General features: G+C 37.1%; 1 protein-coding gene across 3 annotated transcripts in view; it reads right to left on the reverse strand.

Moving 5' to 3' along the window:
• PCDH17 (protocadherin 17) overlaps positions 1–12573 on the reverse strand; it is a 189054-nt gene that overhangs the window by 175455 nt on the left and 1026 nt on the right. For 2 of the 3 annotated variants that reach the window (XM_066581421.1, XM_066581412.1), the window contains exon 2: positions 9492–12030. In XM_066581421.1, the coding sequence (XP_066437518.1) occupies positions 9492–11969 (2478 nt within the window). In that variant the 5' untranslated portion in view covers positions 11970–12030. Of the gene's footprint in view, positions 1–424; positions 4693–9491; positions 12031–12573 lie in introns of those variants that run through there. The other variant, XM_066581428.1, reaches the window with a different exon arrangement.

The raw sequence follows: 12573 nt of genomic DNA on the forward strand, positions 1-12573 counted from the left end.
ATCAAGGAGGCCAATAATGCATTGTATAGAATGAGTTGTAAAAGGCCATTTATTTTATTCATGAAATTATAGGCAAAAGTCTTTTAAGGGATCTAAAATCTGTAGAAAGCAGAGTGAGGAATACTGGATGCCATGATTGTGTGCAACAGTAGATTAACAGACTGACAGAAAAATGCTATCTGCAAGGAATTTAGGGAGTCCGTTACATTATGTGAAATAAGCAGTGTATTTGAACATAGGAACAATATGAGATCAGGAATACTTGTTTAAAATAATGATGACAGCTAGACTAAAGCCATGGGTAAATGTTCTACCTATATTTCTTTGTATCTCATATCTATCTATCTTATTGTGACAATGACATAAACATTATACATATGAATAAGCCTCCATTGAATACAAATCTAAGTGATATTGCTCCTACCTTTGTTAATGGTATCCAGGTAGATGTATTCTCGGCTGAAGATTTGACTTGTTCCGTATCATTGTTGTGACATTCAACATTTCCTTGAGACTCAGTCTGATTATTGGAAGTAGGAGTAAGGTACATCACTCCTGAATGAGAAGAACTGAGAGGAAGTCTGGATTGACTATCAAAGTACATTGGAGATGTGACAAGTAATGGACAGCTGACAACATTCATCGCATTTTTCTCTTCTACTTCACTCTGCACCAACATAATATCATTTTTGTTGATTTTCTTATTTTTCATTTTCCCTAGCTTTGGTTGAGAGGTGTATGCAGTTCTGCCATTGTATGGGCCAACTTCTTTATTCTCCTTCTTACACTTGACAACTATTGTGACCATTGCAGCAAAAAGAATGATGGAAATTGCACTTAAAGCAACCAATACAGGCAAATAGATGTCCCAGTCACGCTGTTCTCCTACAACATTACCCTCCTCTTCATAGCAGCCCAAACAGTCTGAATTTGTCTTAATGATGAGTTTTGCTACAGTTGAAAGTGAAGGTTTTCCATTATCAGTCACCTTAATTATCAGTTCTACTACTGGAGCAATATCTTCCCAATGTGGATTTAGCAGCCTGATTTCTCCAGTCACAGAATCTATTTCAAAGAGGTGTTCTTTACTTTCTTGAATGATTTCATAAGTTACTCTTCCACTTTCTCCAAAATCAATATCCATAGCTCTTACAGTGCTTATAATGTATCCCATGCCCACATTCCGGGGCACATAGATCTCTGCAGTATCATTCTGTAAGCTTGGTAAAACAATGACTGGTGCATTGTTATTGACATCTAGAACAGACACTCTCACAGTTGCATTGCTTTCTAAATGTGGAGATCCTAAATCTTTTGCGATAACTTTAAACTCGAAATATTTGGTCAACTCATAATAAAAAGTCCTCAAGGCATAAATAGCACCATTTCGAGGATTGATGGAGACATATGTAAAGATGGAAACGCCATCAATGTGTGATGAGAAGATGGAGTAGGATACGGTGCCATTTTGTCCCAAGTCTGGATCTTGTGCTAGAACTGAGCCAAGGTATTCTCCTGGGATATTGTTTGCAGATACTTGTAGAGCATACAAACTTTTAGAAAAAGAAGGAGGATTGTCATTTTCATCCAAAATCTTCACAGAGAATGAATTGGTAGAATCAAGTGAAGGGTTCCCATTATCTCTAGCGATGATAGTTATATTATATTCATCTTGGATTTCACGATCTAGAGGTCTACTCGTTACCACTGTGAAATAATTATCGTAGCTATCTTCTAACTTGAAGGGCACATTGCCCAAGACCCAACACTGGAATTGTCCATTCTTTCCTGCGTCTTTGTCTGTAACCCGAACCAAAGCAATAACTGTACCTGCGGGTGAGGCCTCACTTATTGCTTGTCTGACTGACACAAAGCTAATTGATGGGAAATTATCATTTACATCTGTCACAAAAACAGTCACTTTGCAATGCACGGGTATTGGATTGGGGCCCTCATCTTCTGCTTGAACATCAATTTCAACCAGCTCAATTTCTTCATAATCTATGTTACCCTTGACTTGTATGACACCAGTTTTCGAGTCGATTGAAAACAGCTCCCATACTTGATCAGAAGCATAACCACTAAATGAGTAGATGACATCAGCATTGGTTCCCTCATCTGCATCTGTAGCATTGAGGTCAATTATCATTTTGCCTATGGGTGAGTTTTCTGCTATTTCAACACTGTAAGATTTAGCTTCAAAGACAGGACTATTGTCATTGGCATCAATAACTTTAATATTAATTTGCAGGTTTGCTGACCTTGGAGGGATACCGCCATCAAAAGCAGTTAAAATGAGTGTATGATGGGATTGCTCTTCTCTATCCAATGCTTTCTGAATAACTAACTCTGGAACTTTAGTACCATCACCCCTGGATTTTATATCCAAAGAAAATAAGCCATTATCACCTCTCATCCTATACGTCTTCAAGCCATTATTGCCCAGATCAGGATCTTGTGCAGTAGTCAATGGAAATCTGGTTCCTGGTGATGCATTTTCTGAGATATCAATATCAATCTGATCTGATGCAAACTTAGGTGAATTATCATTAATGTCAAGGATCTCCACCTTGATCATACATATTTCTTTGTCATTGGCAAAGACCTCTAGTGAAAGAACACATTTAGGACTGTTTTTGCACAGAGTCTCTCGGTCAATGCGTTGCTTAGTGTACAGCAGCCCACTATTTGGATCAACATCCAGTAGATGTGGAGCGGAGTTCTCCAACACTCTGAAATTAGGTTTTTTACCTCTCTCAGGTAATTCCAGTTGTGCATCATTAAGGTTGCCAATGGCATTTCTTGACCCCCCTTCTTCTGAAATCGAGTAATTTAAAGTTTTCAAAGCTTCAACAGAAACCCAATAGAAAAAGTAAAAAAATACAAAGCGGTACATCCCAATGAATATCTGTTTATCAGTTTACTAATTGTTCTGTCAGTACAGTCTCAGTTGAATTAAGAACTAATGGAGAAGATAAGCTCCCAGAGAGATGACACATGAGGGCAGTTATGACAGTATTAGGAGATTGATTTCAATTTCCAAGAAAATCAAGTTTTCCTATCTTGGAAGGTTTAGAGCAGACGATAACTATCTCTCCTAAGGAAGATTAGACACACTGCAATCTACACATTCATTTCTGTTGCACTGTTGGAACCAAAGGAGAAAAATAGTTCCTCTAATAGAATGTGCGATGGACACAAACACCTTACAAAACAGAATTCAGAGTGCAAGAGGATTTCAAAGTAGTTTCAAAGTATCCAAAAATGGCACTAATATGGAATGATATTTCAAAACAGCTTCCGAGCTTTCAATGTAATGCCAGTTGCCTGCCAGATGTCCTTTTAAAAAACTGTCAATTTGTATTTTGCTTCACATTATCTCTATTTGCAAGCAGAAATTCATGAATATTAAATAACATTGGGATTTGCAGACAATCTGGAAGAAATCCAAAATACAAGGGCCCATCAGAGTTGATCATCAATTGCAAAGTATTATAATCACAGCTTGGTTTCAGTCATTTCACACTTGGGCTTTTTTTTTGTTCTGCAAGGCCAGTAGCCACATCAGCTTACAACTGACAATTGTATTCAGTTAAATTCCAGTTTTCATCCTGCAGGCTGGAACAAATCAACAGGCAAACCATGGCTGGATGCTCAGATTATAAAACAGCACAGAGGAAAAATCACAGTTGTATGGAGAACAGTTACAGCATTCATAGCTAGCTTCCCATTAATGCTCTGTATTTTAATTTTCTGTTGATCACTTCTGTCTTATCCTTTTCTCCCTGTGGTCTTCAACACACAGTTCATTGAGCTAAAATCCAGATGAAAACTATTGTCCAAAAAAATGGGAGAATTTTCTGTGATATTATTGTGAATGACGAACATAGGCAATCAATAGCTGCAAATCCCCAATGGACTCCACATTAAAGCAAGAGCCGCAGTGACTACTGCTTGTTCTGGATGAGGAACGTTAAAGAGCTGCTGAATTACATTTCATTGGCAAGCAACAAAACAATAGATGCTATAGAGATAAGTTAGAATGTGGAGTCACCATTCACAAAAAATACACGGAATTCTATTAAAATATTCTAGCTTTTGCCTCCATTAGAAGGAGCTCAGAGTTGTAAACATCTCAGCTGTGAGTCAGGCTTTTCGGCATCTTGCTCAACAAAGCATTTTGTCTTACAAGTATATACGTATATATTCTAGGTTTGATGATAAAAAGGCTGGAAATGATTCTACTTACTCCGGCGTCCTTGCAGGAGAGATGCAGCGAATATACAAAACCCAGTTATCCAACTAGTCCCGAGTAATAATTATTCTCTTCAGCTGCTATGCATGTAAATGCCACTGATCTTGTGAGTAAAATAACAGTTCAGATTGTGAGGAGCAGGAAAAGCACAGATAATTCATTCCAGAGGCAGAGATATGTGTTGATTTGTTTCTCCATCTGCTATTTTTTTCCTAAATCCCAGACCAAACGCTGCTATTTCTGCAATCTGCAGCAGCTCGTGCTCGTACTTCAATCGCTCATTCCCGGCATTCAGAAGACACTGCACTACGATACATTAAAAATGTTGGAACGAAATACACCAAAATGCAAGCAACATATTGGTAGTTGGTAAAATTCAACAGTTTAGAGGTGTCTTAAATCCTGCGACCCTCCATTTGCCATACGCCAACCTTCACTCTCAGTTCTTCTCTTTGACTGACTTAATTTCTTGTCTCTCTCCTTCTCTCTCTACCTCTTGGTTTTTTTTTTTTCATTTTTTTTAAAGAAAGCACAAGAATAAAGATCAGCTTATTACTGCCACCTACTGGCTTTTCACTGTACTGCTTAATATTTCATCATTCTGCTAAACCGTGATATACTTGGTAGTGGAGCTTATATTGCCATAAGGTATTGGGTTTTCACAAGTATGTAGTGTCTAGTACATTTCTGCTCTGATATTTATTATCTTGAAAGCGTTCCGGGAGAAGCATTGTTCTATGTCAGGACCTAACAAACCACGACAAGCATATGCTGAGTGCGTCAAGTTACAAATGAATATTATAAATTATCCAGCATGACAATACAGCTGAATAGGTATTTACAACAAGAGCTGAAACAATATTCCAGTATATATGTATATCCTCATCTATAAATAGATGAATAGCTAGATGGATGATAGATAGATAGATAGATAGATAGATAGATAGATAGATAGATAGATAGATAGATAGATAGAGAGATAGATATAGAACTGCATAATACTCGGGAAATAGTAGATCGCATCATATTCTCTAATTATTTTTTCCTTTTCTCATTAGCATTTATTTAATTACGCATGACCATTATTCAATTATGAAAAAGTATTCTTAGCTTTTTTTTAGAGGTCTTACATGTTTTCCCTTTGGCTTTAGCTACCTTTTAAATCTTAATCTGTCTTTCATGAAAACCAATTGCATATGTGCCCTTAGCAGGGTTAGATCAATTTCAATTCCAAGGTGCATTAACTGTTTAACCTTTTGTAAGCTGAAGATGGCTATGATGCAGTGCAGATATATACTCTACAAGGCCCATCTGACAGTGAATTCCATATAGGTTTGTAGTTTAGGTTTAGGATTCAGGGGTTAAAAGAGCAAGCAATTAATTTCCCTTTTAAAGCTTAATGTGCCATGACCAAATCTGCCTCTCATTCTAACCACTATTATTGATGCGGTGTTTTGTTCTAAACTGCATTCTTCTTGTTTTATAACACACGTTGCCGAAGAGTATAATAGGCTGCTGAAGGATATATGCATTGGTATAATCTAATGCTCCACATAGTGCATTCATGGGAAGAAAACACATGAAAAAGGTTACATTTCATTAGCTTTGTAGCTATTGACAGAGACTATACAAAGCTTACAAACTGGTTAACTAAAAGCTATTACTATTTATCTTCACTGGAAACCTTGACATGCTTAATTAGTGAAAAGATGCACGTAATAAGCCCCTAGTAATATCTAATAACACAAACAACTGCTAATGGTGGGAGAAATGCTAGTAACGCCCTCAAATCCCAAGACGTGTATATACCAGACCCCTATGCTATTTCTGCCTTATAATTACAGCTGTGATTGGGCTCATTTCTATCTTACTGCTGGCAGAGCTGCAGAATGCAAATACAAAGAAAAAAATAACTAATTTGATCCTTCATATTTTTTCATCCTTGACAAGTGTCTGCTATAATAATGTCAATGCATGAATACAAATGACTGTATGTTGTAAAGAGCCAGCCCTTCTAGTATAGCTTATCATTAGTAGATGGAAGTCACTGACAACAATGTTATAAAGTAGTGGAAAACATGATAATGCTGCATTGATTGTGTTCTTTTAAAACATTAAAACACAAGTAGTACACATTGGATACACCAACTACAACTTCTCTGACACACTTACAAGGGAGAATTAATTAAAAAAGATAACAGTAATAATAACATTCATTTGAGAGAATTTAATTATATAGAAGATTCATGACTAGCTAATGTATGATATATTATTTGTGCAAAATGCAAACCAAAACCCTTAGAAACACTATTTTCACACTAAATGTACATAATCACATGTGCAGTCCAAAAGGATGCTATAAGCTAAAAAAGGACTCCCTGGGTAAGTACATTGCAAAATAGAGTTCTGACAAAGGCCCAGTTGGACTACTTTTTTCTTTTTTACTAAACTTTTTTAACATTTGGCAACTATGAAAAAGCATCAATGGGCCAATGTGTACTGAATCTCATCAGATATAAAAAATAACGTACATAGTAAATGTTCAATTAGATTATATACATTATAATGCATGCAGAGTGACTGCTTGCAGTCGGTGTGTATTATGTCTATCAATGCACACATATATCACTAATCATGAGAAGTCTGGTTTCATCCAATCAGGTGTTGCCTTTCACTGCCCTTTTTTACTCTAAACATTTTTTTTAAGTATTGCATACATATGTACTTAAGTGTTCTCAACTGGTAAATTACAGATGTAGCAAGCGTTAACCTAGCATTGAATGCATTATGATAACACAACTACAATATACCACAATGCTGTAAATAGTTAGCAAGACGCGCCAGTCTTGCCAACAATTGCTACATCTGCACATCTCATGTACAGGTTACGTACCATATAAAATAAACTAACACATAGCATTAAATTAGTAATATATATTTTAGAACCTCCCTCCTCGTCCAAAAAAAAAACCTGAAAAAAAACCATATTACATTATACAGACCAACCTTACTGGGAAGCTGTACCTGTCTAGTGTCCTCTCTTTATTTTAGTGATAGAGGACATGAAGGATAATGTTGAGAGTTATCTCTCTGAGGTGTCCATCCTGGACATTGATCAGATTAGCTAATCTCTTAACCTCACTGATTTCTGCTCCAAAATTGTACATTATTGGCTCTTACATTATTTTGTAGTAGACATGGGATTTTTAAAGCAGTAACTATTGGTGTTACACATTGAGAAAGACCCCAGAAACGCCCAATGTGATAATCTTGAATCTGTAACCCATCAAAGACAAACTTTATCTGGCTAAACTTTGATCCCAAACTGTAAAACTTCTAAATAACGCCTTAATGAAGTCAGATTAGATGAATACTTTATTATGGTATTTTAGGTTGTTTTTTAACGCACACAATTAAGCCATGCTGAGTTATATAATAACATTCATACAGAATAGCACTATATGCATTCCCGTATGTATGCCTATATGCATGTATGCATGATATATTATACTAGAGCACTAGAAGACACAAGGGTGACTGAGCAAAAAAATAGCTTCTGCAAATACCGACTGTGACTTTCCCAAAACGTAAGACTATAACAAACACAAATCATCTTGTTGGTTTACTCCATAACAGAACAGTGGGGAAGTATGTTATAGGGCTGGATTAACATTGAGTTAGGGAGTATAACGCTGGATTATGGAGTAACAGCTACACGCATTCACTAGCAGCTCTGAAGCATCCTGTGTCTATTTCTGCAGGATGTGAAGAGGATGTGAAGCAGAATAGATGAATACCCTGAACTACAATGTCTACATGTATAGTATGAGGAAACACATCATCAAAGTAATGAATATCCACTACAGTCATAGTTCTTTGCGTTAGGATCAACCCCACCAATAAGTCACAAGTCCAATATCATGTATTAAATTAATACGAAAGTAGGAGCCTAATGTAGAACCAAAGCCTTCTCCATCCAAAACACACACTAGTACTGATTATTGGGTTAAAAGCTTTTAAAGTAATTTTTCAGGTACTGTGTACTCAGTACATTATAACTCATGTCTGCTCCAACCATGCAAATGGACTTTTGTGCAACCTGGAGGCTTAAGGGAACAATTGTACTCTCTCTAAGAAGATATACTCTTACTATGCTAGCTGCATTTTAAGCAGTTGCAGCAGGCACTGTTATAATATAACATGTGTATTAATATGCATGCAGATGGATTAAGATAGGTATAAAGATTTGAAAGCTGGGTTTCTACAGTTGTAAAAAATCCACCTGTTACATTAGTTAGCATTCCATAGACATAACATGTTTGTGCAGTTCTGACTGCATGCATACAGGAACGTGCAGTCTGATGTATTATCACAAAACCAGCAGATACATGTTATTGATAGTATTCCATACACTGCTCACTGTATGCATTTGTAATGTATTACATTAAACTTGGAATTTTGCCTTGAAAACAACATTTATTCATTTTCAATACAACATGGTATATTTGATATGCTGTTGGATCCCGTTGACATACAAGCCTAGCTGTTTATGCTCTCTACACACCTGCCAACTACAGTAACACATATAAACTATGAATGCAAATAGCATTTTTTCCATGGTAGACTGTAGTCAATCACTTTCCATGCAGTCAGTTCTCTTTTAAACCTGTGTGGTGGTCAGTGATATTCAAGGTGTATATTAATATGCATATTATCTAAGGGATGTATGTGTAATACTACAGATTGCAAGAAAACAGCAGGTGAGAAGTTTATCGGTGATCAGAAAGCCTGCAAGGCTCTGCTGAGCCAAAGCCTACAGTACAGGGGGCAGCTATATCCATTATTTTTCATCCAGACCAATGGCAATTGGTTTTTTTCTCTATAAAGCCACACAGTATTCATTTACGTTGAATGAAAAGCAATGCTATAAACTTTTTGTCTGCTGGTAAATCACAAATGTATATGCCAAAAATTAAAATGTATCTCATCAGCCCAATGTTTATTTCTACCAAACCTCTATGCAAATAGAAGAATTGGTATGATGATTGCACTTCTATGTTTTTCATGAATTATCGCAAATATTAAGGTTCAATAAGTGACTACTAGGGCTTATATAAACAGACTTTTTCACAATGTGATCATAATATACTTCAAAATAACAACAATGCAAAAAGCAAGAACATAAATAGGATGACAACTGATGTCATTTAGCTGAGTGGAAGGGTGGTAGCCTTACCTGAATTATGGACATCCGATTAGATGTTGTCTCAGTTGTGTTGCTCACTGGTCCAGTAAAACTGTTGTGGCAGCCAACATGGCCTTGAGGAACAGTCAGATTATTAGATGTAGGCTTGAGGTACATCACTTCTGAACGAGGAGAACTTAAAGGGAGCCTGGTCTGGTAATCAAAATACATTGGTGATGTGGCAAGTGAAGGGCTGCTTACAACGTTCATGACATTCATTGCATTTCTTTCCTCTACTTCACTCTGAACTAACATAATGTCATTCTTGTTGATTTTTTTCTTTTTATTTTTTCCCAGTTGTGGATGGCTGTACTCTGCAATCCTGCAATTATACGTTCTGATTTCCTTATTCTCTCTTTTACATTTGACTGCAATTGTGATCATGGCAGCCAACAGTATAATAGAAATTGTGCTTAACGTAACAATAAGAGGCAAAGACATATCCCACTGGTGTTGTTTTCCATTGACCCTAGGTTCCCCTTCTGGTAGAGATCCGGTAGAAGATTTAAAGATAAGTTTAGCAACAGCTGAAAGTGCTGGTTTTCCATTGTCAGTCACCTTGATCACAAGCTCTACAACTGGAGACACCTCGTCCCAGTATGGATTCAAGGTTTTAATCTCTCCAGTCACAGGATCAATCTCAAAGAGGTGCTCTTCATTGCCATATGCAATTTCATATGTCAGTCGACCACTTTCTCCAAAGTCATTGTCTATAGCTCGTACTGTGCTCACTACATGTCCCGCACCCACGTTTCTGGGAACATGAATTTCTGCAGTGTCATTTTGTAAAATTGGTAGGGAAATAACTGGTGCATTGTCATTGACATCTAGTACAGTGACTCTCACCGTTACATTGCTCTCTAGATGGGGGGAGCCTGAATCTTTTGCAAGGAGTTTGAATTCAAAGTATTTTGTTTGTTCATAATTAAAAGATCGAAGAGCATAAACTGCACCATTAGTGGGATTAACTGATACAAAGGTGTAAATTGATACATCTCCAACATAAGACGGCAGAATTGAATATGACACTGTGCCATTATGTCCAAGATCTGGGTCATGTGCTATCACAGAACCCAAATATTCCCCTGGAATATTATTCTCAGAGACCTGCAATACATACAAGTCTTTGCTAAAATTGGGTGCATTGTCATTTTCATCTAAGATTTTAACAGTAAATGACTTTGTTGAGTTTAAAGAAGGACTCCCATTATCTCTGGCAATTATAGTAACGTTATATTCATCTACTGTCTCACGGTCAAGAGGTCTGTCTGTTACAACAGTGTATAAATTGTCAGGATTTTCTTCCAGTTTGAAAGGCACATTGCCCAGAACCCGACACTGCAACTGTCCATTTCTGCTAGAGTCCTTATCAGTCACTTTCACTAAGGCAATAACAGTACCAGGGGATGCTGCCTCACTGATTGCTCCATGGCGGACTGATACTAAGTTAATAAATGGAGCATTGTCATTCTTATCAATCACTTTTACTGTAACTTTACAATGGGCAGGGATTGGGTTTGGGCCTTGATCACGTGCTTGCACATCAATTTCAATAATAGCATTCTCCTCATAGTCAAGGTTACCCTTTACTTGAATAACACCTGTATTGGGATCAATGGAAAAAAGTTCCCGGACTCTGTCTGGTGCATAACCACTGAAAGAGTATACAACATCACCATTAGAGCCTTCATCTGCATCTGTGGCATTGAGATCAATTACAACTCTTCCCAATGGCGAGTTTTCTGGGATTTCTACCATATAGGAAGACTCCTCAAAAACTGGGCTGTTGTCATTGGAATCTATCACCTTCACATTGATTTGCACCGTGGCAGATCTTGGAGGATTGCCACCATCCAAAGCAGTCAAAATTAAGTTATGATGACTTTGTTCTTCTCTGTCCAATGGTTTGTCTATAACCAGCTCAGGGAATTTAGTTCCATCCCCTCTGGATTTTACATCTAAGGAAAACAATCCATTATGGTTGATGATATATGTCTTTAAGCCATAGTCTCCAGAATCTGGATCATGGGCACTGGTGAGAGGAAATCTTGTCCCAGGGAAGGCATTTTCTGAAATGTCAATATCAATCTGTTCAGATGGAAAAAATGGTGAATTGTCATTAATGTCTGTGATATCCACTTTTATCATGTATATTTCTTTATCATTTGCAAAGACCTCCAAGGACACTTGACATTTTAAGTTTCTTCGGCACAAAGTCTCCCGATCAATACGTTGTTTGGTAAATACCAGCCCGCTGTCTTGTTCTACATCTATCAAGTTTGGTGCAGAATTCTCCAATACTCTGAAGTTTGATTTCTTGCCCCTCTCTGCAATGCCCAGCTTTACATCATTGCTTAGGTTGCCCACAATGGTTCCAGCAATTGCCTCCTCTGGTACAGAAAAATTTAAGTTTTTCAAAGTCAGGGCAGGAGCCCACAAAAAGAATAGCAATAAAACTGAAAGGTACATCCCCAAATGTGTATGTGAAGGGTCTTCTCTGTTTCACTCCCTTCTTCTCAGTTCCTTGAACCTGTTGATTTAAAAACACCTGCAGTTAGATAAGCAGCAAATGGACCATGGCAGAAGAGGCTGGCAGGGTTAAATCAGTGATTGTTTTTGTGCTGGAAAGACAATTCTTCACAATCCTGCCTAAGCTATTTGTCTATTTTAAAATATTAATTGGAAAGGACAATTTAAATATCACATCCCCACAGCCCAATAAAAACAGCATCATAGTAATATATGCCTATCTTCTTAACATTATCATGCAGTTATCATTACAACCCATTTCAAGTCTCTATTAAAGATGCAATAATGCACATCTTGCTTGCAATAAACATGATTTGTTTGAAATTGTATCCTCGTCCTAGACTATCACTGCAAAAACTGTATCCTGAAATTAAACTCTATGGTGTGCACAGACATCAGCACATTCAATCTAGAACACAATGCATCTATCCGGCATAGAGCAATTAGTATATCTATAATAAAGAGAACCACAAGAATGGAATCTAGGCTTCATATATCACAAGCACCTATTCAGTTCATTCTCTTCACAGTAGAGGATTTATTT

This window comes from Eleutherodactylus coqui, chromosome 1 (genome assembly GCF_035609145.1).
Source record: "Eleutherodactylus coqui strain aEleCoq1 chromosome 1, aEleCoq1.hap1, whole genome shotgun sequence".
In the NCBI taxonomy this organism is placed as follows: domain Eukaryota; kingdom Metazoa; phylum Chordata; class Amphibia; order Anura; family Eleutherodactylidae; genus Eleutherodactylus; species Eleutherodactylus coqui.